This window comes from Oncorhynchus keta, chromosome 14 (genome assembly GCF_023373465.1).
Source record: "Oncorhynchus keta strain PuntledgeMale-10-30-2019 chromosome 14, Oket_V2, whole genome shotgun sequence".
Lineage (NCBI taxonomy): Eukaryota > Metazoa > Chordata > Actinopteri > Salmoniformes > Salmonidae > Oncorhynchus > Oncorhynchus keta.
In genome coordinates, this window is record NC_068434.1 from 69270997 (window position 1) to 69297965 (window position 26969).

General features: G+C 43.3%; 3 protein-coding genes across 9 annotated transcripts in view; 1 reads left to right on the forward strand and 2 right to left on the reverse strand.

Annotated features, from left to right (window-relative positions):
• Window positions 1-14938, forward strand: part of LOC118393870 (unconventional myosin-Ie-like) — a 53323-nt gene extending 38385 nt beyond the window's left edge. Inside the window, exons 12-29 of one of the 2 annotated variants that reach the window (XM_052462277.1) lie at window positions 27-113; window positions 233-319; window positions 1224-1391; window positions 1957-2042; window positions 3510-3591; window positions 4000-4106; window positions 4667-4765; window positions 5630-5774; window positions 7972-8086; window positions 8263-8432; window positions 8529-8674; window positions 10379-10525; window positions 10752-10909; window positions 11025-11114; window positions 11209-11422; window positions 11749-11784; window positions 13125-13294; window positions 13437-14938. In XM_052462277.1, the coding sequence (XP_052318237.1) occupies window positions 27-113; window positions 233-319; window positions 1224-1391; window positions 1957-2042; window positions 3510-3591; window positions 4000-4106; window positions 4667-4765; window positions 5630-5774; window positions 7972-8086; window positions 8263-8432; window positions 8529-8674; window positions 10379-10525; window positions 10752-10909; window positions 11025-11114; window positions 11209-11422; window positions 11749-11784; window positions 13125-13294; window positions 13437-13513 (2184 nt within the window). In that variant the 3' untranslated portion in view covers window positions 13514-14938. The remainder of the gene's footprint in view (window positions 1-26; window positions 114-232; window positions 320-1223; window positions 1392-1956; window positions 2043-3509; window positions 3592-3999; window positions 4107-4666; window positions 4766-5629; window positions 5775-7971; window positions 8087-8262; window positions 8433-8528; window positions 8675-10378; window positions 10526-10751; window positions 10910-11024; window positions 11115-11208; window positions 11423-11748; window positions 11785-13124; window positions 13295-13436) is intronic. The other variant, XM_052462278.1, reaches the window with a different exon arrangement.
• A 358-nt stretch (window positions 14939-15296) lies between these two features.
• On the reverse strand, window positions 15297-17740 carry LOC118393869 (G2/mitotic-specific cyclin-B2-like). The gene is made up of 8 exons (XM_035787027.2): window positions 17585-17740; window positions 17165-17281; window positions 16810-17067; window positions 16562-16720; window positions 16245-16481; window positions 15946-16086; window positions 15695-15805; window positions 15297-15574 (listed from the first exon to the last, which is right to left on the reverse strand). Exons 1-8 carry the CDS (start codon window positions 17609-17611, stop codon window positions 15458-15460), a joined length of 1167 nt encoding a protein of 388 aa, XP_035642920.1. The 5' UTR covers window positions 17612-17740; the 3' UTR covers window positions 15297-15457.
• A 2324-nt stretch (window positions 17741-20064) lies between these two features.
• Window positions 20065-26969, reverse strand: part of LOC118393872 (E3 ubiquitin-protein ligase Arkadia-like) — a 40091-nt gene continuing 33186 nt past the window's right edge. For 3 of the 6 annotated variants that reach the window (XM_052462279.1, XM_052462281.1, XM_052462280.1), the window contains exons 7-15: window positions 25572-25824; window positions 24438-24792; window positions 24160-24285; window positions 23849-23966; window positions 23304-23384; window positions 23013-23108; window positions 22614-22706; window positions 22011-22114; window positions 20065-21608 (exon numbers count right to left, since the gene is read on the reverse strand). In XM_052462279.1, the coding sequence (XP_052318239.1) occupies window positions 21488-21608; window positions 22011-22114; window positions 22614-22706; window positions 23013-23108; window positions 23304-23384; window positions 23849-23966; window positions 24160-24285; window positions 24438-24792; window positions 25572-25824 (1347 nt within the window). In that variant the 3' untranslated portion in view covers window positions 20065-21487. The remainder of the gene's footprint in view (window positions 21609-22010; window positions 22115-22613; window positions 22707-23012; window positions 23109-23303; window positions 23385-23848; window positions 23967-24159; window positions 24286-24437; window positions 24793-25571; window positions 25825-26969) is intronic. The other 3 variants (XM_035787029.2, XM_052462282.1, XM_052462283.1) reach the window with 3 other exon arrangements.

The following is a 26969-nucleotide window of genomic DNA, read 5'->3' on the forward strand; positions in this document are numbered from 1 at the left end:
CTAACACACCATCTCTTTCTGTGTAGAAAAATGGCTTTGAGCAGTTCTGCATCAACTTTGTGAATGAGAAACTGCAGCAGATCTTCATTGAGCTCACGCTTAAAGCTGAGCAGGTAATGTTTTGGGCTTTTTTCACTCATTGTTCTCACACCTTTTCACCAGCAGAAGCTACTTGTCTCATGTTTAAGTAGAGAATCATCGTCAGACCAATCACTCTCCCCTCTCTCTCTAGGAGGAGTATGTACAAGAAGGCATCCGGTGGACTCCTATTGAATACTTTAACAATAAGATTGTCTGCGATCTCATTGAGAGCAAACTGGTAAGCAGAGTCCCCAGTGCCCACTATTAATTTAATGCACACCTTGAAGTCACATATAAATGGGATAACATGAAACAGTTGTGAAACTGCTTTAGATAGATCTGTAGTTTGTTATGCCTGCCATCATAATGCTCCAAATAAGAGCAAACACGCCAATTGAGTTACAGTAGGGCCACTGAAGCCTCCCCACTCTTCCCATGACCGGCAGTCTAACATCCTCAAACGTGCCGACATGCCTCTTAATTTGATTTATCCGTCCCGCTGAGAGGCTTAATCCATGAAATCCACAACAAGGGCGACCCTTAAACAAGCTGAGATCTGAGGCAGCCAAGCAGGGAGTCTGTGTCCAGTCTCTGACTACTCTGTTTTAGACCAAGTCCAGTTAGCTACATCTGTGACTGGCAACTTCACCAGAGCTTAATTTACACTAGTGACAGAAACCTGTGTTCTCTGTTTGTGACTTTGCCACAACTAAAGAGCCAGAGACACTGCAACTACTGTCCCTAGTTAAGGCCACTGGCCGCCGTGTCCATGGACACAGCGTGGAGCCAGATAGGGCAGCAGCTGTGTGTGTGTGTGTGTTGTGATGACATCATTCAGTGTGTGGGTGTGTGATGTTCTGGGATGCAACGCGGTAGCTAATTATAAATTGGCTCTACTGTTATGCTTTGAGCTGGTGGAGTACACAACGAACACTGTAACCCATGTTTATCACTTTAGCCTATCCATGACATTGACATGACATGTATTTATGTGGAATTCAGAAAGAGTGTCTAGTGTGTGGAGAAAGTTTGCATTGTCAGTTATAATCATAGATGGTCATGGGGGATGTGTTAATGTTTTAGATCTGATGTGTTGTGGCTGAGGTTATTCTCTGTGCTCATCTCTTTGGTTCTCCTCCCAGAACCCCCCTGGCATCATGAGTATCCTGGATGACGTGTGTGCCACCATGCACGCGGTGGGCGAGGGGGCAGACCAGACCATGCTGCAGAAGCTGAGGGTGGCCATCAACTCCCATGAACACTTCAACAGCTGGAACCAAGGCTTCATCATCCACCACTACGCTGGCAAGGTCTGCAACACTGCAATATACCTCTCTTCTCCTCTCCTTATCCCTCTCTCCTCTCATCTCTCGTCTCTATCTTTCACACTGTTGTGCTCTTTCTTCTTCTCATGTCATCTATTTATCTTTTTCCAGTCCTTTTCTCACTCTTTCTCCATTTCTCTCACCCTTTCATTCTCATGGTCTGTGCTGTGTGCTTCAGATGTGTTTGGTGTCTCCGCCTGGTACATTCTGCATGCCACAAGTCCTAATTAACCATGTCATAATGGCTTGGAGGGGTCCTGGTCCTAAGTCATCATGGCTTAGAACATTCCTACAGTACTACCCCAGACTATATTGGTTATACCAATGATCTATAGCTGTAGTTAAGAAGCAAGCTTAAAAAGGCAACATTGGTGGTCTTGCAGAGAACCTGTCATCAATCGTTTCTCTTTTGTCAATGAATTCTTTGTTTTAACATTCTCTCAGTTAATTTTGATAGGGTACCTGGACTGAGCAGAGGGTACTAACTGCTATCTGAATGGGTTAACTGTGTGCTGTGATCGTCACTAACCCTCTGACATCTCTCCTCCAGGTGTCCTACGACGCAGAGGGTTTCTGTGAGAGGAACCGTGACGTCCTCTTCAGTGACCTCATCGAGTTGATGCAAAGCAGCGAAATGTAAGTCACTCATCACTTATGCGAGCATTAGAGAGAATATGCAGCTAGCTGTTCTTTCTGAGACCGGGCCCAGCATTTTGTTTAGAGGTCCACAATGAGTCATCTTCTATTATGATCTATATGAATGGATGCATCTGAAGGAGACTTGCAGATGACTAGTGCAGCTGGAAAAGGCAGATCAATAGGTGTGTGCAGGGCTGGAGGTGCTCTCCCCTCTCTTGGGGGTTTGCTCAGGACTTCTAAGGTCTGGCGAGTGTCTCACTGTCTCCTTAGGGAGCCACATTGAGGAGTAGACTCCCCTGCCCATCTTGTACGTTCCTGGGCCTCCTTTGTGCCGCCAGTGGCCATCTGTGCAAACAGCCTCCACAGTCTCTAAAGCCCTTTTGTGTGTAGCCTGCAGGGGGGCCTGCACGGTGGGCCATGCCAAGACCCCCAAACCCCATTCAGACACGTGACCACACACACACTTATAGACACACACGCACGCACGCACGCACGCACGCACGCACACACACTTATAGACACACACACTTATAGACACACACACACACACATTTATAGACACACACACTTATTGACACACAGACACACACACTTATAGACACACAGACAATGTGTGGAGGGAAAGGAGCCTCATTCCTTAGCGCAGCAGGTCTGCTCAGAGAAGAAAGAAAATATCATTATAGTCAGCTGGACATTGTTAGCATGCTGCTGGTCCATCTGCACACACAAAGCCCACTGATCCTCCCTTATGTCCCCATGGCCTTGATTAAAAAGTTTAAGACCAGACAAATACTCCTGCAGGGAAAGATGGTAGCCCTCGTGTGTAAACGTTTGCACATTCTGTGTCCTGACTGTCCCTGTATTTGTTTTTACTTGACTAGTATGTTTGTCAACAACAAATAAGTCATTCCTTAAGCAGTAGATTTCTTGAAATTGAACCTTGTTGTTATTTACAACAGGTTTATTTGAGGACTGCAAAATGAGCACTTTGAGCACTTCAAGTGATAAACAGAAAGGTTGAGATCAGAACTGTTCTTGAGGTTCTGGAATGCTGGCAACTATGTGCTACATTCTGACCAGCACACATCCATCATGGGTTTAGAGACCATGTTGTGAGTGAGGACATTCTGACTGTAGCATGATTACAAGGAATGAGTATAAAGAAAATAACATATTTGCTGGTATAACTTTCCAGTCAGTGCAATAAAAATGCACATTTTTGAGGAAGTAAGTCACAGTTTGGCAGGAGAGCAGCTAAAACCACAGTTATTCAAACTTCAGCTCAGTTCCCTGAAGCTAAACAACAATGTGAGCTGAGCCACTGGCAGCCAGCGCAGAGATTCCACAGACCTGAGTTTGCTGCTTCTAAGAAAACTCAAGTGGAGAACAGTCTTAGCCTGGTCTTCTATATACGTTGCCAATGTTGTCTATCAGTCCTTATTACAACCTGGTTCTCCTCTACAGAGCTTTCATCAGGGCCCTGTTTCCAGATAACCTCAACGCCGAAAAGAAAGGCCGGCCGACGACAGCCGGCAGTAAAATCAAGGTGTGTTGAGCTGCTGTGAGACGTGTGTTTGTACACCGTACATCAGTGACATGGGTGTATCTATGGGCCACGCGGCTACCTGACCTTATCACTCTCTGTCAGGTGCAAATCCAGAGTCTGGGGATGAAAAGCTCATTCACTCCAGTGTTGTTTTAGTGTCGTCGCTGTGTTCTAGCGATGACAGTTTTAATCAGGGTTCAGGTTCTCTCTCTGACACCCATCAGTATCTTTCCAGCACAAAGATGCCACCTTGTAATCAGTCGCGTCAGTGCTGTGTCCCTGAACACTACAGCTTGGAGTACAAACAGTGATTCAGCAACAACGTGTAGATACAGTTGATATATTTTAAACACAAACTATTCTTCATCCTCTCCCTCCTCCTCTTCTTCCTCCTCCTTCTCCGTTCAGAAACAAGCGAATGACCTGGTCCAGACGCTGATGAAGTGCACCCCTCACTACATCCGCTGCATCAAACCCAATGAGACCAAAAAGCCCAAGGACTGGGAGGAGAGCCGGTGAGTGTCTGAACACTGAAATGTCAGGGAACTGCAAAACACACAGTCTTTGAGATGTGTGTCAAACTAAAGCGTTTTTTATTACATAATTTATAGTTTATTATGGAGATTGTCAATTGATATTGAGCAGGATATCCCATTACTCAACTCAATGTTGTTAGGTCTGCTTGTTGAATCATACTATATTTCTCTGTTCTGGCCTCTTTTAAGACTGGGTGATGAAGGAAGTCTCTGAGACACTCTTACTCCCTCTGTTTTTCCTTCCCTTTCCTCCCTGGCTGGGTACGAGATGTACTGATGCAGGGTGCTGTGTTTGGGCCTAATGGCCTTCCTGTTGTGAGCAGCAGTGAGCTGGGCTCAGGCTCATAACTGTAAGGTTCCTTATAAAATACAATTGATCTATATAGATTTATCTTAGAAATGGAGGAAGGTAGATGCTGACAGATAAACGTCTTCACTGCTATAACTTTGTGGTGAAGGGTTGGTTGAGGCACCTGACCAACCTTCTTCATACATCCCAGCCAGACTGACCCTGTATTCCCCTCTCTCTTCTTCCTCAGGGTAAAGCACCAAGTGGAGTACCTGGGCCTGAAGGAGAACATCAGGGTGAGGCGTGCTGGCTATGCCTACCGCAGAGTCTTCAGGAAGTTCCTCAACAGGTAAGGCCCTTCCTTCTGGGGGAAGAGTGGCATTGAGGAATGCATGAAGTCTACACTTTCAGTGTATATCAAATCCATTTGATTGGTCACACACACGTGTTTAGCAGATGTTATTGTGAGTGTAGCGAAATGGTTGTGCTTCTAGTTCTGACAGTGCAGCCATATTTAACAAGTAATATCTAACAATGTCACAACATATAGCCAATACACACAAGTAAAGGAATGGAATTAAGAATATATATATGTATGAGTCACTTTCGTGTGACACAATTTGCCCTGCCCTCCCAGAATGACAGCGGTTGGTTTTGTATGCTCCTATCCCAGTCGGCAGTATAGGGTAGGGCGGTCTCTCTCTCATCTCTCTCAGGAAAAGGACACAGGGTCGGCATTTGCAGGCAATCAGGAAGTGCTCACTTTGCTAATGTTCGTATTGGCAGGCTCGAAGGAACAGGCTGTGTGCTGAGCCTCCTGATGGGAACCACTGCTATAGAACACAGGGAGAGCTCAGGGCTTCTGTTGTAGGCTTTACTGTATCATACACATACTGTATAAGAGTCATTATGAAAAAGCACGGCTGAGTTTAGAGTTTGGTTATTGTATTGTTAGACTTGTGGTGAATGTATTTTCTTCATGCCCCTCAGACCTCTTTCATCTCCATTGCATCATATAGGACAGAGATAGCAATAGTATACCGCTCCTGTACACCTGCCTTACATTGCTCATACGCTTAATCCCTCACAAATGCTTCAACAACATGTCCACAATTCAAAACGAGGGTTTGGTTGTGGATTTCTCTCTCAATCTCCCTCTCTCCTCTTTGTCTTCATCTAATTATCTTTCTCTCTCCCTCATTATGTTCCTCAGGTATGCCATCCTGACTAAGGAGTCGTGGCCTACATGGCGTGGAGATGAGAAGCAGGGTGTTCTTCATCTCCTACGTGCAGTCAACATGGACCAGGACCAGTTCCAGCTTGGACGCACAAAGGTCTTCATCAAAGCACCTGAGTCGGTAAGACCACCCCTCTCTGACCTGCCTACATACATTTAGACCACACCTCTGTGACCGCCCCTGTACCACCAACCTGCCTTTGTCCAATGAAAATGCCACCTACCTAACGTTCTTCTAACAGGTTAGAACAGGCGTAGAATTAGATCTCTCATAGGCTACAGGTTGCCATGGTGTTGTTGACATGTGCGTTGGCATGCAATAATTCTGTTGTCAGGGAGAGAAATCCAAGACTCAATCGTTTTTAGACTGAACACCATAAAAGGCTGTAGTATTCAGAAACATGTCAGTATATCTGTGATTGGGGAACAGGAAGGAGGGGGTTAGACCCGGCTCTGGTGCCCCTGTCAGAGCTGTTGAGTCAACACTACACTTGAACTCATACTCCAGTGCGAGGCTATAGTCAAGGAGGTGGTGGGACATTGGAGGGTGTTTTTTCCACCGTAACTACACTTTTTCCCACTGCTCCAATGAAAGCTGTGCTTGTGGCTAGCCCGTGAGATCACTTATTGACATCTGTACACACATACATGAAGATACATTACATAGTCCTGAATCAGGCCTTGTGTGATTCCAGCAGCAGACTGCCAAGTTCCCATCCCCCCCTTCTCCAACATTGCCCTCCTGAGCCCATGCGACTGAGGTGTGCTTATGAAACACAAATATCACACAGGGGCGGACCCTGCGATTACCCAGCTGCCAGGCTTCTCAAAACAAACCTCCCTCTGATAAGACGCTGACACAAAGTCATTAGTACATGGCTAAAGCATTTTTTTTCTCTTCATGCTATTAGATGACATAGTTTGAGTCCAGGCCAAGAGTAGAATCACTCTCTCTTCAGAGTAGACTGTCTCACAAGGTGCTAATTGTTAGCCCTGTGAGACACTGTCTGTCAGAGGTGTGACACTGTCAGATGCTGCTCAGAATTAAAGGTCTGGATGGCTTAAACACACTCCCAGCCCAGATTAAACACACTCCCAGCCCAGATTAAACACACTCCCAGCCCAGATTAAACACACTCCCAGCCCAGATTAAACACACTCCCAGCCCAAATTAAACACACTCCCAGCCCAAATTAAACACACTCCCAGCCCAGATTAAACACACTCCCAGCCCAGATTAAACACACTCCCAGCCCAGATTAAACACACTCCCAGCCCAAATTAAACACACTCCCAGCCCAAATTAAACACACTCCCAGCCCAGATTAAACACACTCCCAGCCCAGATTAAACACACTCCCAGCCCAGATTAAACACACTCCCAGCCCAGATTAAACACACTCCCAGCCCAAATTAAACACACTCCCAGCCCAGATTAAACACACTCCCAGCCCAGATTAAACACACTCCCAGCCCAGATTAAACACACTCCCAGCCCAGATTAAACACACTCCCAGCCCAGATTAAACACTGGCTCCACAGTCTCTTTAACAGTCATCTCCTTCCTTTCATGGTCATTCTTATCCTCACTATTGATTTTTCCCCCATTTTATTTTAACATGTATAAACATTAATTTAGTTAAATCAATCATACTTTTTGTTCTATTGTGAACTTACTACTCATACTTGTTTTTATTTAAAACAAATCTTCAACTTAACATTTTGATCGATATTGTTATTTACCAAATTGTTAATGAGCGTTGAGGAGCGTGTGCATGTGACCAATAAACTTGGATTTGATTTGACATTCAGATCTAGTTTGAATGTGTTTAGTAACTAAAGGGTAATTTGATGTAAAGTGATAGGACATGACCGAGTCTATGTGGCCTGTGGCAGGGGTGTGGCAGTGCCAGGGCTGCATTGGGCATGTGTGAGTGGGCATGATATTTAGTCTAGGACAGGGGTGGGGAGATTTGATGCTGGGTGTCTGGGGGGCCATTAGGAAATGAGAGGGAGGTAGCTGAGCCAGGGTGGGCTTAGGACTTGATGGCCCACCCACCCATAGTACTGTTACTATCTGTGCGCATGAGCCTGGACATTGGAGAAAATAGCGTATTAGGCATGGAATCTGAAAAAACCTGACAACTTGGAACTTGGAATGTTTGTATATTCAGATTTCTTCAGGCATTAACAATATGTCTGTACAGTCATCCCTGTCATTGTATTTGGGTGTGTCTACACTGAGGTATGCCCAGTATGTTTTGCTCTCACAGGTTGTTCAGGTATAAATGTTTTCATATCTGTGCCTCTTTCTACAGCTCTTCCTGTTGGAGGAGACAAGGGAACGTAAGTTTGACAGCCACGCCAGGGCCATCCAGAAAGCCTGGCGCAAGTATGTGGCCCGCAAGAAGTACGTTCAGATGAGGGAGGAAGGTGAGTGACAATCATGTTTTGAAAATAACTAAATAGCCTAATCGTCATGACTAATATTAAAACTTAGATGTCAACTAGTATCAAGGTTCTGGTCTAATGCTTCTGAAAATGAACTGAATTGAGACTGTATGTATGCATCCTTGTCTGACTGCCTGTCCCTGTGTGTCTGTCCCCAGCCTCTGACCTGCTGGTGAACAGGAAGGATCGGAGGAGACACAGCCTCAACAGGAACTTTGTAGGGGACTACCTGGGTATGGACGACAGGCCTGAGCTACGACAGTTCCTGGCCAAGAGGGAAAAGATTGACTTCGCTGACAAAGTCACAAAATACGACCGTCGCTTCAAAGTGCGTGTCTTGAGCAGCAGAATTCTCTGTTTGTTTGTTTCTGATATTGTTAGTCCAATGACCATTTGTCTCCTCTCTTTCCATATGTGTTTCCAGGGCATTAAGAGAGACTTGATCCTGACCCCGAAGTGTATGTACCTGATTGGGAGAGAAAAGGTGAAGCAGGGCCCTGAGAAAGGTCAGGTGACCGAGGTACTGAAGAGGCGGATTGATGTGGAGAAGATTCTGGCTGTGTCTCTCAGGTATTATGACCCAGGTCCTAGGCGCCAGGAGATGCTGGCAGGGTCTGCCTAGCCCCATACTTACTGTTTAGTGTTTATTCCCCTTAGGCAGTAAGAAAACACAGGACCAGCAGACTCAAGGCCTCGCAAAGCCAGCTAGTTAAAGTATATATATATATATGCCATTTTTATATATATATATGCCATTTTTAGCAGACGCTTTTATCCAAAGCGACTTACAGTCATGTGTGCATACATTCTACGTATGGGTGGTCCCGGGGATCGAACCCACTACCCTGGCGTTACAAGCGCCATGCTCTACCAACTGAGCTACAGAAGGACCACAAAGTGCAACACAATTCACCAGCGGTCACAAATAGATGCACAATGTACTGTACATAGAGACTATTGTTCTTGTCAGTGATGTCATCCAAACGGTTGTACATTCATGGTATCTGGGTTTCTGTATTTCCAAGTACAAAAGATACTACTCACTGAGTCTCAATAAGAAACTTGATAAACAGCTCAGGAATCAGCCCCCCATTACACATGAGATTGTTCTGTCAGCTCACAGAAACCCAACATGTTAAGCTACAGCTATCTGCAGAAATGTAAAAGCTACGAAGTCTGGAAGTACGATCACTCAAGTCCCCATGTTCCTTAAAATGTCACACATGGGGTATTCAAACCTCTTGTATATGTCTGCTCCTGTGTGTGCGGCTGTGTAAAGGCTATTTGAATATACATTCTCAACACAACTACATAGTACGCTTCAGAGTAATTATTTTATTCTGCCTTTATTTTACCAGGCAGGTCAATTAAGAAGAAATTCTTATTTACAATGACAGCCATTTTGTTTTGTTGAAGTCACCAGTAAAGACAAATAATACGGACAGCATCAGCCCAGAGGTCAGGTCAATTATTACGACCCACATTACTCTGTGACCCACTAAGCTTTACATTTGCATATAATCAGTGAGGACAAAAGAAAGAGAAAACACTTGACTGGTCAAAGCCGTGTTTAACACTCAACTGGATTATGAGTGTAACTGTAGGACTTGTATTATCATATAGCTTGTTGTTCAGTACTTATCTGTTTGAATGTTGCACATGACATTGTAGAAGACTTTGCAGAGGCACAGACGTGGCTTTTGAGTCTGTGTGATTGAGTGGGGGGTTGTGGGTAATATGAACCAGGTGGTGCTGGGAGGGAAAGCAGGCATTGTAAAAAGCTCATTGGAGAAGACTTTAGTTCATTGGGGGGAAACAGTGCATCGCTGTGTGAGTTGCAGGAACAGGTTTCCCTTTCTCCTTATTTACCTGCTGCGTTGCCTCTCGCTGGTTATATGCAAATATCAAGCTTAGTGGGTCATGAAGTAATGTGGGTCATAATAATTGACCTGACCTCTGGACTGATGCTGTCAGTATTATTTGTCTTTACTGGTGACTTCAACAAAACAAATGGCCGTCATTCAGGAGGGAATTTGTTCTTAATTGACCTGCCTGGTAAAATAAAATAATTCATCTGGAGCGTTTGGCGTTTACATGCAGATGTACTATGTTTTGTGACAATAGAATCGAATGTCGAATTCACAATCACTCTCCTCCAACATATCAGTTCAAACTTCAAATCAAACTTGATTAAACTTAATATCTGTCACATTACAGTGCATGTCACAAAGTTGCTTCCCAGTCCCAACTGATTGGTCTGTCCCTGTTCCTCAGCACGATGCAGGACGACCTGCTGATCCTGCATGAGCAGGAGTATGACAGCCTGCTGGAGTGCACTTTTAAGACCGAGTTCATCAGCCTGCTGGCCCGCAGGTTCGAGGAGAGGACCCAGAGGAAGCTGCCGCTCAAGTTTGGCACCACGTACGTACTGTAAACACAAACATGCCTTTAAACAGACAGTGCGATATATGGGTGGAGTGGAAGTAGACAAAGCTTTGGTCAACATTATTTACAATACTCTGGGGTTGTTCTGGAAATACTGCTTTTGATTTGGTACTGAGATAACGGATGTAATTTCTCTGGCAGTTTCCAGTGGATGGTTTGAGTCAGTGGTTGTAAGGGAGATGCTCTCTGCTCTGTCTCTCAGACTGGAGCTGAAGCTGAAGAAGGAGAACTGGGGTTTCCTGAGTGGAGGCGGCTCCAGACAGGTGATGTTTGTCCAGGGCCAGGGGGACGTGGCTGTCACAAAGCCCTCCAGTAAGACGCTGCAGGTCAGCATTGGAGCCGGTCTGCCCAAGAACACACGTGAGTATTACAGGAGTAGTGTGTACCATCCCTCCACATCAGGATTCAATCGACATGGTGTTTTCTTAGTGTTGTCTGAAACATGCTGTTTACTGACTTAGAGTCCCCTTTGTAGGTCCCACCAAGAAGAGCTTCACTCAGAGTCGCTCCAGCGTGTCCAGAACCCATCTGAACACTCCCACACGGGCTCCCCCTGGGCCTCCAGGTAGAATAATCATTAGCTGATTTAGGCCCTCACCCCTGTACATAATAAAGCAGTTAGCAACACTTGATGACAACCATCGTCCTCTTTGTCACAGTTGCCCATCAGAATGGTGGTCCGAAAAACACCAACCACATAGCCAATCAGAGGAACGCCTCACAGCATTCCAATCAGAGGCCTCCGTCAACAGGCAATGGGTCCCGCCCCTTCCTGCCCAACAACGTCATTATGAAGGAGAGAGGCAGCAACCATCCTAAGCCCAACCAGCCAAACCTGGACTGTCTGAAGGTCCCTGACCAGGGGGCGGCAGGGTGAGTACTGGCACCAACAGCCCTGATTACATCCCAATCCACAGCCCTAAGGACTGATAACTATAATGACTTACGATACAGATATGTTTGCTCTTACATAAACATGTAAATACTGATGATGAGTATGGTGCAGTGTCCTTCACACACACACACACACACACACACACACACACACACACACACACACACACTCACTCACTCACTCACTCACTCACTCACTCACTCACTCACTCACTCACTCACTCACTCACTCACTCACTCACTCACTCACTCACTCACTCACTCACACTCACACACACTAACATGGTTGATGTATTCCTTTATAGTAATGGAGGCGCCCGGACAGCTTCGAATGGAGGAATGTGAGTCAGTGTTTGCGGTGTGTTGGGTGATGGTTGCCTTAGCCAAGCCAGGTGCAGCTCACTGGCATGATGTGCATATCTCTGGCTCTCCTGTAGCTAGATGCTCACCTTCTTGCTTGTAGACAGCTCTCTTACAGCTAATGTTGAATCAGAAGAAGGCAAACCCTATCATCTGATTGGATGAAACTACTGGAAAAAGTCTGAGCCCAGTAACATGCTGTCAATCATTCTGTTGTTGAAGAGTTATTTTGCTCCAGAATTATACCTTCAAAGGCATGATATGGATTCCTGATATGGAATCTATTGTCATGGAATCTATTGTCATATTATATTGCTAAATCCCACTGCTTGCAAATTACTGGGCTTACTTTTTTCTCCCAAAATTGGGTTTGGTGTTAGTTAACATGGAAAACCTCCATTGGGCACATCTCAATGGTTTTGAGATATCCTGGATACATATCTTGGGGAAGCAAGATATTACTTTTTTATTGGTGATTCCTTTGGTGTGATAGATTGCTTATTGGTTGACTTCATGAAGGGGTTGTGTGTTTTTTCATCTCTAGCCTTCTCAAGTTAATTCACTGTATTTACAAACAACTTTCCAGTGTTTTACGCTCCATAATACCATGTGGTGATTTCCAATGAGACTTACCCCCACACCATGGGGTTACCAGTGTTTTACGCTAATGTGAGCTCTAGTGTTATTGTGTTTCCACAATAACTAGTCTTTAGTAGGACACTAAAGACTTGTGGTGCGCATAATCAACCATCTCTGCATCTTTCAAAACTGTTGCTTTACGAGAAGGTGTTAAAATTCACTGTTAGCCATTGTTATCTACTGTAAGTACCAGCTGAAAAGTACCCAGGGCCTTGCCTTGGCTCCCATGCAGAGCAGGTGAGACACAGGTGCCAGCCCACGTAAATGGAAACAGAAAAGTCTGAGCCTTCTGGGTAAAACACTGGGGTAAATCCTAAATGGAAAGGCATCAATAGTGTTGTACATAGTTGTACCGAGACGAATCTATGGGATGGCTCGCCATCTTGTGGTGAAACTGTGCATATCCAATTCTATTTAGTCAGGTGTCTTTGAAAGAAACAATGGAGTAAGCACAAACCAATCCAATAATAACTACCACACAAACTCACATGGTATGTCCTTTCATTCCAATATCGATAACTTCACATCCTTTGCTAAAGCCACACAATCACCAGCTTTCCTAATGACTGACTGTAGTGTTCTAGTCAGCCAGTAGAATAGTGTCACATTAATGAAGGATAGGAGACTTTCTTTTCTTTGATAACTAAGGCTCGCTCCTGTTGTCTTTTTCTTTATTCCTCAGTGTTCAAAGACAGTCGGTCAGTAGACCACCCCCAGGGGGGGGGCGACCCAAACCTGCCCCCAAACCCAAGCCCCAGGTGCCCCAGTGCAAAGCCCTTTATGCCTATGATGCTCAGGACACAGATGAGCTCAGCTTCAATGCAGATGACATCATCGACATCATCAAGGAAGGTAAATACACAGGAGGCAGAATTCACAACATCGCACAAAGGGAAAATGATTGGTTTTTGGTTGGTGCGGGGTGCATAAAACATTTGCATTTGAACTCTTTCACACTTAAAAATGTAACACTTTGGTCCTTCTTCTTGATCAGATGCGTCTGGCTGGTGGACGGGGAGGCTACGGGCAAAGCAAGGCCTGTTCCCCAACAACTACGTCAGCAAGATCTAGGAGCTGCATGAATAACAGCTGACTGTCAATCACCAGAAGAGAAGTACACAGCTCTACTGACTGGAGAAGATAGAGCTACAAAACAGAGATTTTATGAGAGAAGAGAGAAACTGACATTTTTTTCACCACTCCTGCATTGTAGCCTTCTTCTGGATGTAACTTCCTGTTATTCTGGACAGACGAGTGTCATGCTTGCAATGAAGTTCTATTTTTATGAGGATCAGAGGACAAATTGCTACACAATCCCTGTGAGCACTGAACAAATATTTATTGTATTTATATAGCTTTCTACATTCTCCCTCCCTTTTTCACTTCGCTATGGTTATAAGGTGATATTTTGGATGCATATAAATTATATGCATGATATGTGGAACCAGGTTGTAACTACATTTTTCATATTTCTCATTTTGGAAATGAAAGGGTTTTAACATGAATTATGGGTTGTTTCCAAGAAGCCACTGTTTCAGATAATTGTTTAAAGGGGATTTGTGCTGCTAAGCGGAATTTAGATGTATTGGCTATAAACAAAATATGTTGACAAGACATTTACAAATGGACATTAATAGTTCATTGCACTGTGATTTTATAAACTTCGGCAATGCATTTCACCATAAAAACAATCAAATGGGTTTGATAACCAAGTGCTCAAAACAATGCCAATTGTTAATGGTCAGCTAAACAGATGCAATCACTTGTGGGAAAAGGAAATGCAGTGTAACTTTCAATAGGTACAGCTTCAGGAATCCCCTGCTCTTATTTCCAAAATGCAAGTGATATCCCTAGAACTCTTGGGCCACACTGTAGTGTATTGTCTGGTTTGTAAGCACTTTATCAGTAGCTACAGGTATTAACTTGGGACAGACTGATCACTCCTGCCACAGCTAAGAGATTTTTAAAGGTTGCCAAACTAGATGGGCCTTGTTACTGGAGAATAATTTTACATGGCTCTAAAATGCCTGTTATAAAATTTTAGGTATACTGTATGTACATCTTCACATTTAGGAATGAAGTCCTGTTAATTGTGCTTTTTATGTAGATTTTAGTGCACAGTATGGGTCAGACTATGGAGTGTTCTTTCAGGTGAAAGTAAAAGATGAATTCCATTGATCATGTTTCACAGCTTTGCGTTCTCCATTTATGAAATCACTCATTAAGGGCTGGATTCAAGCCATATCACCGAAGTAGCGTGGAAGAGCTGTGTTAATTTCCAATTGAGCCGTCATGAAGCGTTTACCATGAATGTTGTCTAAGAGCTGCAGCACTATGGATTGAATAGAGCCCTAAAACATTGGAATCTTTTTTACAGGCATAGGTAATTGTGGTCCTGTATGGTGGAAAATACATTTGTGCATTATGGCAAATTAAAGCATGTACTAACTCTGCATTTCATGTAATTAAAGACGTGATTTTTGCATAAACACTCAACCCGGCCTCTTTACCATCCTGCCCTAGCTGGACAGGAAATACTACTTTCCTTACTAATTACCCATAGCTTGGGCCTAGGTGTTTGTAGCTTTGCCAACTTAACCAGTTGGTCAATAAGCATTGGCGAGACTACATGCCGTTTGTTCAGGAACACAGGGCTGTAAAACCCTACAGAAAAGTCAACACGCAGTACATGCCAATAAACTTGACCATTATACTGTACTTAATTTCAAGGTAAAATTACATGTCTTAATGAAATGGCTGGCCCATAATGTTACTGTAGCACAACTATTAGTTGTGTATAAAATGCATTATACTCCTGTTCACATTTGGAGTGAGTTAGTACTTTGACTACAGGTGATGTTTAAGATGGTTCAAAACGTTTATTTGTACAAATTTAAATATTTACATGTACTTAAAAGCAGCAGTCTAAAAAGGCCATCTCACGATAGATACTTAAAGACAAAAAACAAGTTAAAAAATAAAGTGCAGCAGATTAAGAATCAGTCTAGTCACACATCAGGGTTTATGTTCTGGGAGCAGAGCAGCAGCCATGTCATTTACAACAGCAGACTTCAGCTGAGGGATGAGGCTGATCCTCATTAGCCTGCTGCTTGCATACTTGTTCTTGACAGCCTGGAACACAAGTTAGTCAATGGTTCAGGTTCTTTCCAAGATCTGGCATGTATCATATTAACCAAATCCAATGGTGTAAGATTAAAATCACTAGAGCAAAGTCAAGGTCAGACAACTTACCTGAAGCTTTGTTCGCCCTTCAGTGACAGAGACAACATTTTTGGCTATGTGCTGCATGATTGGCTTGAGGTGGTTCTCATTATAGGTAGAGTAATGCTCCTGTGTTAGAGTCTGCAAAAGAAGCATAACCAATAGTACATTAACCATACATACCTGTTGCTAGCACCAAATCTGTTTGAACATAATCTATGATAATTTCAGTGGACACATCCCATAAACATCCAAATAATTTCCAGGAGACAGCAGCTCACCCAGTTGAGCTCATCAAGCAGCAGCTGGGAGAGGCACAAGGCTGCAGCAGCAATCTCAGAAGGATGGTAGTGCACCATGTCATAGTCAAGGAGGGTCAGTTCCATGAGGTATTTGGCTAGTGTGTGCTTCTCAACATCAGCCTGAAAAGACAACCACTGGTTAAGCCATCGCATGCAAGTAATACTGTAACCTTCTGGTAACGCATCAGTTGTTGATTGCTTTTTGACCTCAATAGGTAATTTTAATAACTACACCAGTAAAGAAACTATGCAAACATGCATGTCATTGAACAACCTACATTGCCAGCCTTGGAGGCTCTCCTGAGGAAGTGTAGGGGTAGAGGCCGTCCAAGCTCAAAGTTCAGACTCTGCAGAATCATCTGTTCCATCTCACGAATATGGGCCTTGGTGAATGCATTGTCTGTGATGTAAACGAAATCACCAATCTCCGGGGAATACATCTCTTCATACTTGGATGCCAACAACATGGCAGTCACGCCAACCAGCTGGAGCTTCTTGCGGCCGATAGTTTGCACCTTGATAAGAGAGGGGTTAGAAAAAGTAAACAAGAATACACACATTTTTTTATGTATTTTTTTTTTAAAACAAGGCTTACCTGAAGAAAGCGATCCAGGATGGCCACAGTCAAATACAGAGTCTCCTGCAGTAGCTGGAACCTGGAATGCACCTGAATCAGCCAGTCAATCAGGAGAGCGCGCATTCGTCCATTGATCTCATAGCCATCCATGTACTTGGGCCGGACAGACTGCTGGGTCTGTTGAGAAAGGACGACCTCAAGATAAACCAGTACAAAATATTTAACGAGTCAGCACCATGTTATCCTAGAGAGAAAGCACAAGTTACCTCAAGGCACTGCAAATATCCATAGATATCCTTTATATATTCAGAGCACAGTTGTGGCATGTCTGAATCCCCTTCATCAATGTCTTCTACAGCAAGTAGAGCTACTGAGAACGCCTGACACAATTCCTCTTCTTTCATGGACACGTTAGCATACTCTTCAGGCTGAGGAACTGGGGAACGTTTAGTCCGAACAGCTACTGGCTGGTCTTTTTGGTTCATAGATTGTTTGGTTGAAGCCTTAGCAGCAGCAACAGTCTTCTGTAGAGAGTTTAGAGAGGCATATTTGAGGACGATCTGGGCGAGTAGCAAGTGAAATCAGACAATGGACCAAATAATGCCGTGTATGACAACATACCTTGGACGGCACCGCTTTGCTGGCATTGGGAAAGTTAGACAGCTCTCCAAGCACAGCCCTTCTTGCTCCAGCTGCGTTTGCTTTTCCCATTAGTGCTGGGTTGTCTGCGTTCCATAACTGTTTAAGACAACATGACCCGTCAAACCAACCATGTGAACACAAAATATAACTAATACAAGTTATGCATCGCTTGCTAGCTAACAAAGAAACTGCCGACTACTAAGGTGGTCAGTTATTGACAATTTGGCATTTTAGTTGCTTACCTACTAGATAACAAATTGGCTAGCTAAACTAAAAAGAGCAAGCTGAAAGCAGACAACTACGAAGTCGTATTACTTATTATTACAAGCGCAAGTAACGTTAGCTGTGAGTAACATGCACACAAAAACACATTAGCTTGTCCATATTGTAAAAACTCACCGCAGCACGAACTTCCAATGACGACATCTTTACGCTTTGTTAAAAACAAGGCAGTTAGATAGCCAGCTATAATAAGCAAAACTCCGCTTTTAGTTCTGTTATTTGCTCGCTATCTCCACAGACACAATGCCCAAGTAAACACGTCTCAACGAACAATTCCACAGTCATTCAAATACCGCTCTGTTGATTCTAATTGGATACCGCTTCATAGAATGCACCTCTTTCATTGGTTGCCAAAGAGAAATCACGAATGACGTCACACAATCAGAACGGATCTAATTTCTTTTCTTTTTTTTCAACAACAAATCAATACAAAAAGTACATGGGGGAACACAAGTATACATAAATAAGATACAAAGGACAATTGGGCTAGGGGGTACAATATCACATTACACAAGGACCTTAAGGGACATACATACACTTATAATTCTAACAGCTTTTTTGTTAGTAGAGTATTTAATTGTCTTAAAATATAGTACAATTAATTTTTGTAAGGTAAGAAAATGTGGTGTTTTGTTTGTAAATGAATATTTGTGAATATGAAATTTGGCCAAAATAATAATTAAATTAATTACATAAAATTGTTTAAACATTTCTATCATTGGTAAAGAATCCAAGCAGTACATCTCTCCACAATAGTGTAAAATCTTCATACATTTATATATTGCTGATATATCCACTTGGCCAAAATAACATATATTTTATGAATTGACCAAAATGCTAATATTGGCTACTCTTGGCTAAACACTACACTTGGTCTTCACTGATTGATGAGTAGTAATAAGTAAGGGGAATATTCATAAAATCTACATAGAATGCATAAAATAGGTTTTTATTTATACTTGCTGCAGGCTTATTGGTTACATGGATGGATACATCAGTTAATCTTTACTTGATGATTCGCCATAAGGACTACAGATAATAAACAGTTTATACGCAGGAGCTGAATAGGCATTTTTAGTACTGCTATATCACATCTACAGTGCCTTCAAAAAGCATTCATACCCCTTGACTTACTCCACATTTTGTTGTGTTACAGCCTAAATTCCAAATGGATTAAATAGATCATTTTTTTCTACAGAAAACATGTTTTCATATATTTTTTGCTCGTTTTTTGTCAATTAAATACATAAACATCTAATTTACATTAGTATTCACACCCTGTCAATACATGTTACAATCACATTTGGCAGCCTTTACGGAGTAATACTAGGTGAGTCTCTAGGAGCTTTGCACAACTGGATTATACAATATTTGCCCATATTTTAAAAATAAATTCTTCAAGCTTTATCAAATTGGTTGTTGATCAATGATAGAAAACCATTTTCAAATCTTGCCATATTCAAGCAGAATAAAGTCAAATCTGTGACTTGGCCAATCAGGAACATGTACCGTCTTCTTTGTAAGCAACTGTGTTTAAGGTTATTGTCCTGCTGAAAGGTGAATTAATCTCCCAGTGTCTGGTGGAAAGCAGACTGAATGAGGCTTTCCTGTAGGATATTGCCCGTGCTTAGCTTCATTCCAATTCTTTTTTTATCCTGAAAAACTCCCCATTCCTTAACGATTACAAGCATACCCATAACATAACTCAGCCACCACTATGTGGAGTGGTACTCAGTAATGTGTTGTATTGGAATATTTTTTTATTCTGTACAGTCTTCCTTTTCACTCTGTCAATTAGGTTAGTATTGTGGAGTAACTACATTCTTGATCCATCCTCAGTTTTCTCCTATCACAGCCATTAAACCCTGTAACTTTTTTAGTCACCATAGGTCTCATGGTGAAATCCATGAGCGGTTTCCTTACTCTCCTGGAACTAAGTTAGGTAGGACGCCTGTATCTCTGTAGTGACTAGGTGTATTGATACATCACCCAAAGTGGAATTAATATCTTCCCCATGCTCAATGGGATATTCAATGTCTGCTCTTTCTTATTTTTTTAATCTACCAATAGGAGCCCTTCTTAGCGAGGCATTGGAAAACCTCCCTGCTTTTTGTGGTTTGAATTTGTGTTTGAAATGCACTGCTTAAATGAGGGACCTTACAGATAATTGTATGTGTGGGGTACAGAGATGAGGTAGTCATTCAAAAGTCACATTAAACCCTATTATTGCACACGGAGTCCATGCAACTTGTGACTTAAGCACATTTTCACTCCTGAACTTGAGGCTTGTCATAACAAAAAGGTTGAATACTTATTGACTCATAACATTTCAGCTTTTCATTTTTAATGAGTAAAAATAAAAAATGAATTCCACTTTATTAACATTATGGGGCATTGAGTATAGGCCACTGACAAAAAATCCAAATGTAATCCATTTTAAATTCAAGCTGGAACACAACATTTGGAAAAAGTCAAGGGGTGTGAACACCAAATGTTACCAATATTTTTTGTTGATAGTAGATCCCTCAACGTGCAGTTGTGAAATATGGACCAACATGCATAGGTGAATGGTAAGACACAAATAAACGGACACAGGAAAGAGTTCTAACTTTATTAATATTATTTTTAAACTAATATAAATCCCATGGAATATCATCCTGGTGCCATTAAGTCTATGAATGCATGGATACCTGCCATAAGTACTGCATTCCAACACTCCATTCAAAAGTATTATTTTTTCTCCAAAACTCAGCAATCAGAGTGGAAATACATGGCCTCAGCGCACTCTCTTTACAACACTCCTGTCTGTTCTCTCTTGTGCAAGTATATGCAAGTTAGCAAGTCGAGAATAATATTAGTGTTATCTTTTCAATGGCAGCAAAGAGAGATTGCTGCTGCACAGCTACAGAGAGAGAGAGAGAGAGAGAGAGGGAGTGTGGGTAAGAACAATGATCTGGGTTGTAAGAATAATCAGCTACTTATTTATTATTCTGAGCTGAGCGCTGTGTATTTCCCTCTGAAAAAAGAAACGGGGATAAACAAAAAGCAAGGATAAACCAATGCCATTCCCAGTTCCAAACAACAGATATCCCCAGGTTGCAGGCTCATGTGAAACTGGTTGCATCTGTGGGCCTGAGATCCCCTTATAGAACCCCGTTTTCCATCTGGGGCCTGTCTGAGGGAGAAATCCAAACAGAACAGACTGTATCCTCAGCAGACCTCAACAATCATTCCATTGAAAAAGAACAGTCAAGAACAGATGTGACATTCATTTTCTTTTTCTCTAAAATACATTAGATGACGTGTGAATGGTGTTTAGTCAAATCAAGGTGGTGTAGGGGAGGTGTAAGACACACATGTGCATTTTCTGGGAGGTGAGGTGAAGTTTGAGTTTATTCCCACTCTAGAAATACTGGGTGAACACAAATACAGCAGCTGATCAGTTTAACATGATATTTTCCTAATTAAGGAATGTCTTGATTTACCTTCTTAGAAACGTCTTCCACTAGCAAACCACATTGTCTAAACATAAACTAATCAATACAATGATTGGTAAAATGAGTCCTGCAATGTTTTTAAATGGAGGTTGACATTCTACTCCAGTAAAGCAAGGCATAGGTATATAGAAATGCTTCTTTACTAGAGCAGCTATCCTCACCTGCAAGTTGTTAGGCCATGAGAAGCCCACAATATATGTGCAAAGAAATGCATTGCGAGGAGCCATGCAAAAAAAAAAAAAAAATGACACGAGGAAACAATCAAAAGCTACATAAAAGCTTTATAAATACAATAACATTTTAAATCCTTAATGGAGATGTCAATTCGAGCAGTATTGTACTGTGTGATAGATAGCTGGCACTCTAGGCTCAACGCTTCTTTAGCCTGATGTTTTTATTTTCTCATAGTGGATCTGCGCAGGTAATTCATGCCCTCTTTGGTTGACTGCAGTACTGAAGAAAAATTCAAACAATAAACAACAATAAAAGAAAATTCCAACAAAGAGTTGTTAGAAAAACAGCATCAACTCTCAACGGCAGACAACTGCGCCTCGATGTCCACTCTGCAGATGGGGCACTTCTTATTGGTGAGGAGCCATTGGTCCACACACAGTTGATGGAAGAGATGCATACAAGGTAGGCGTCTGTGGAAGAGAGAATATATTGTTAGACATAGACTTTGAATTTCATCTTCATAATGAATGAAATGACAATGGAATGAATAAGGAATTAAATGACAATGAACACAATTAGTTTAATTTGGTTTGTTGAAAAATAGAAACTTAACATTCACATATTACAGTTCTTACATTACACCAACAGAGGGCAGAAACTCACTTGATCACATGAGCACATATGTTGAGCTCCAGAAATGTCCTCTGAGACCAGTCATTTTCAGACACTCAAAGGATTGGCTTTTCTGCTGATTACTATATTTGGGTGTTGAGAAAATCTCCACGGCATATGAAGAGAAATGTGGGAAAGGAGTGTTCGTTCTCACACAAAAACAGCCCCGCATTAAAACACACGCTACAGTGTAACTGTACCTGACGTCCTCCCCTTCCTCCAGTATTGACAGACAGATGGTGCATTTCTCCTCTGTGTCTTCGTCCGCCCCCTCATCTTCTTCTTGCTTACCATGCAGCTTTCTCTGTTAATGGAAACATTGGAAAACACCATTATAGATACACAACACCAAAAACAAAGTTCAAAAAAAGACCACTCTTATTCACATTATAAAGACGTATTAAACAGGGAAGGCTGAGACCATTCTATGAGGGTTACCGTCAAACACGATAAATGTATTTAGGGTTCACAGGCTGTAAACATTACAGGTACAGACCCAACTTGCGAATAAACTATCCTTTATGACTGATAGAGGGCTTACTGTATACAGTACAGGCATTATGAGGGTGAACACATATCCCTATGAGGACAGAGAGAATGGTCATTTTGTCCTGGCTACAAAACATGTCATCCCTATGATCAAGATAATATGGATTTTAAAAAATATATTTAAATAAATATTCCCAAAAATCTCTAAAATGTTTCTACTGCCGAATCCCCTTGGCCCCAACACTACTACCATTAACAACTATAAATGAGCAGAGACATGTTTCCAAATTGAATTTGTTCATTTTTTCTCTCACCGAGTCTGAGGTTGCGTGCATATTTTTCCCAATAGTTGCCCATGCTTCAGGGGTTAACTGTTCGTCAATGTCTCGCTCAGTCTCCAACACCTTCTGTATTGGGCAGCAGGTTATTAGGTTACTTATTTAAATACATTTGGAAAACTAGATGGAATCTTTCCCTACAATGTTTTCTAAGGCTGAAACATTGGCTGAAAGGGACACCTTCTAGTTTCTACAGCATCTGACTTAACGATAGCAATACATTCATATTTTGAAAGGAGCACAAAATAACCACCGAGTGTGCACTCTGTCCCAGAATAAAATCTTGTGCAGACATGCACAAAATACATCACAGCAAACTACATTACATAGGATATGTTCTGAAACACACACACACTTTCATAGGAGTGCTCTCACCTTTTTGTACTTGTGTGGGTAAGTGCACCTCTCTATGGTTCCCTGAGAGGCCCCTCGGTTCACAGTCCCCAATCTCTCCTCTAAATGCAGCAGATCCTGAGGAAAAGGGCAGGAAAACAACCCAACATGAGACTGTGCCAACTCAGTTCCACATCTCATTATCCACAGCCATAACACGCTCTCAGCTCCTTCATAACTAATTACCAGGACCAGGAGTGTTTCCTCACCACCTGACCTGAGCAGAAAAAACTCCAGGCACTAGTTACTAGCTCTTTACTAATCAAGTGTCACCTCATAAGTTCGTCCAAATCCAGTCATTCTGGATGAGATGTAGCGAATGTGCGGGTAGGTTACTTCAGACATGCCAGTGTGCTGTGAGGAAGGAGGCAAAACAATTCCATAGAAATATGTTCACTTCAGTGGAGTACAGTCATTTGTTTCTGTAGGCTACAGTTCATGAAGCACATATAGCGATATAGCATTATCAATTAAGTCGGCTGACACTGCTCGACATGGGTATAAATTCAAGCTAGCATTGCCAAAAACGGCATTTTTGATAACCGCAGAAGTCTCACAATTTCATATTTTCGGACATTGTGCATTAACTTTCAACATCTTTTCAAAGGGGCATCCGTTGATTTCAGGCAACTGGTTATGTTGAATATGCACGAGAAATGTCATAATTGCCAATGCATTATTCATGTGGCCCAACAAACCATCCTTGAAATAACAGATGTTATAAATAGAGGGCTAGCATCATTCATCTAAGCCATACTTCTCATGTATTCTAACGTAGGCACGTGTACTTAGAGTGAGGGTGCCAGTCGTGCACTCACCATGAAGGGGATGGGGAAGTGGTGCAGTCTTGGGGGAGGGTGGTAGTGGGGCAGGTGAGGGTGCAGGTGTCCTGAAGGATATGGCGCCACGGTCACTCCAGCCTCGATACCCAGCTCCCTACAGAAGAGAACCAGACCAACAACAGTCATCATCAACTCAGACATTGACGTCACAGGTGCCATTTCAACAGTGAAGATGAGTGACTGACTATATCCGTAGTGCACAGCAGGCCACATATACGTCGGTAAAAATAAAACTCTTGGCCCTACACGCAAGGCATTGGCCCTCAACTGCTCTAAATGGTACTGACCACGCAGTCCTCTGCTCAGGTTGGCGTGGGTGAGACGACATGGTCTGGGGCACGTGGATGTGGTGGCCATGGCCGTAGTTGGGGTGCATTCTGTGGGGGTGTGGAGGGGGGCGCTCATGTGCTCGTCTGGAGACAGAGAGAGAGGTTTATCAGAAACACAAGAGGGAAAATAACATAATATTGTCCCTGTAATCAGACAATTGGATGCTACTGTCTGTGCTCGCAGTGGTGTTGCTTCCATTGGACAAGGTTGGACCGGGGCCAGAGGCTACACTCACGTGGGGTGTTGCATCATCCTGCGTCTCTGAACCTCCATCCTCTGCAGCATCTCGTGCTGGTGCAGCCTCTGCACAGAGGTCCCCAGTGCGGGCATGTGGTGCTGCAGGGCCTGGTGCTCCGCGGGCAGGTGTTGGGGGGCACTGGAGCCTGTGAGGTGAGGCAGAGGGGCAGGGGGGGGCGGGGGCACGGCGTGGCCAGGGGGGTGGGAAGGCAGGGGCGTGTGGAAGGGATGGACGGGGTGGGGGATGACGTAGTCACCCTGTGGAGTGGGCTGAGGAGGGGGAGGAGGGTTACCATGGGAATGGGGGCAGGTGTTAGAGGGCTGGTGGTGCAGGGAGCGTGCCAGGGGGGCGTCTGGGTGTCAGAGAGACAGAGAATGGTGGGAGAAAGTTGATAAGTAGTTAGTAACACCATACCAGATCGCCTTTAAGTCCCCTTCCTAATGATGACACCTGATCATCATCATCATCATCAGTTATGACTCTCCTCACTGAAACATGCTGCCTGGCTGGCTGCTCCCTGTGCTGAGCAGGTCTCCCACCTGAGACCCTGGACAGACCCAGCCCCCCTCTCTCTCTCTGTCTGTCTGTCTGTCTGTCTGTCTGTCTGTCTGGCTCCCTACTGCAGAGAGAAGGGGGCCGGAGCAGGAATGACTGTCTGACGTGACTGAGTGTAGGCACTAGACAGGTGCGCTAACAGTTCCAATTATCCCTCTAAATATGGCCCCACCAGGGAGCACCGCCACACTCCTCATTCCAAACAGAGCTATTCTGAGGAGAATCAGCAATTAACAGGGCCTGTTTGGTAGCACACCCGCAGCACTTAGCACATTAAACATCAGGTGTTTCTCTTAATTACTATTAGCACTGGGTTTCAAGAGTGCTGTTGTCGGCATAATCTTTCAAGGTCTGGTGGTAATAGTTACTGTATATATCCTAAGGGCTCACATCTTTAGTACAGTAGTATGCACGTTCTGCATGGGAATAATACACTATAGTTACTACTGCAGCATTTCCTTTTCCTATCAAATCAACACTTAAACAATAGAAACCACACAAATCTAACCCCAAAATAACTTCACCCACCAAAATAAAAGGCCATCTCCCTTTTGGTGCAGATGTAGCTCTACTCACAGGAGGGGTGCATGAAGTGCCTGCAGGTGGATAGCTGTGGCTGTGGCTGAGGCTGGGCCACCATGGCTGAGCTGAAGGAGTCCACCACTGCGCTGGGCTGGCTGGGCCCTGGCCCCGTTGCATTCTGGGAGTTGTAGGCAGCGGGCCGAGACGTGGAGCCTGGACAGCACGGGTCAAAGGCTGAGGTGCCATGGAAACTACCGGAGCCGCTGCTCCGCAAGCCACTGTTGCTCAGGTCCACCGGCAGAGTCTGCTTGGGAGAGACAGAGACAGAGACAGGAGGGTTGGAGAGGAGAGGAGGGAAATGAAAAGGAAATAATAGGGGTGAGAGATACAGGGAGGGGAGGTATGGAGAGAGTAGAACCAGACTATGATGTTATGGTGCTACTGTCTGACTCTGATCTCTGTAATGACAGAATATATAACTAACCAGTAAAACACTAAACTAAAACCACAGGGCTTCATGGTCCAGCCAGCACAAAGATACAAGTACAAGACAATGGGCTTCACAGTTTAGACTGCAGTAAACTGGCTGAGAAAATGCAATCTAAGTGATGGAGTTTCAAATCATAGTAGCAGCCCTCCCTCGTTGAATTATTCAAATAAATAATCATATTTAGACGGATGCATAAAACATGACTTATTCACCTTACGCAGGCAGTATGTCTCCTTTCTCTGAGCTGTAGCTGAGGGCGGTACCTACATGTAGGCCAAACCCATCAAAGGGCACAGTATTTTGCCTTACCCATGAAACTACTTCCTCCTTTTCATGGTAGAGACCTGACGGCCCAGTTTTGAATACTTGCCCCAGCCCTGCATGAATTTTGTAGGAATCAGAGAGTATCAAGACAGAGAGACAGAGGTCTATGGAGGGAGCCCCTAACCTGACCTGTAGACACAGCCCTCTCAAACCCAACCCAACTCATTACACTTTAACCACACACTGCTCCACTTTGATGGTAAATAATACAATCCAGCAGCTCCTAACAATTAGCAGAATTTAAATTATTCAGCAGTGAATCTGGCTTCAAGGGAGGCTGCCAGCTAGTTCCTTTGCAATGTTTTTGTTAAGATACCAGTTATTTGTCTGTTTCAGTTCCTATTCTGTTTTTTCCTTCTTTAATCCTTTTTAATCACCTTGAATCTGATTCATTGGCAGATATTGATGGAGCCGTTTGTTTAGACACACAAAGACGTAGTCAAAGATACATTTGAATGCGATGGTGACATCTGCCAGGGAGAAAATGGCTTGCATGGTTTACTAAAACTAGAAATTATTCTGAATTTATCTCCAGCTATTGTGGGAGGAAAGGGCAGCCTTCTATCTCCTCAGATTCTATTCATTTAGCCTACTTTTATAGATTTTGGGCAAGAAAGAAAATATGATCAAATACTTTC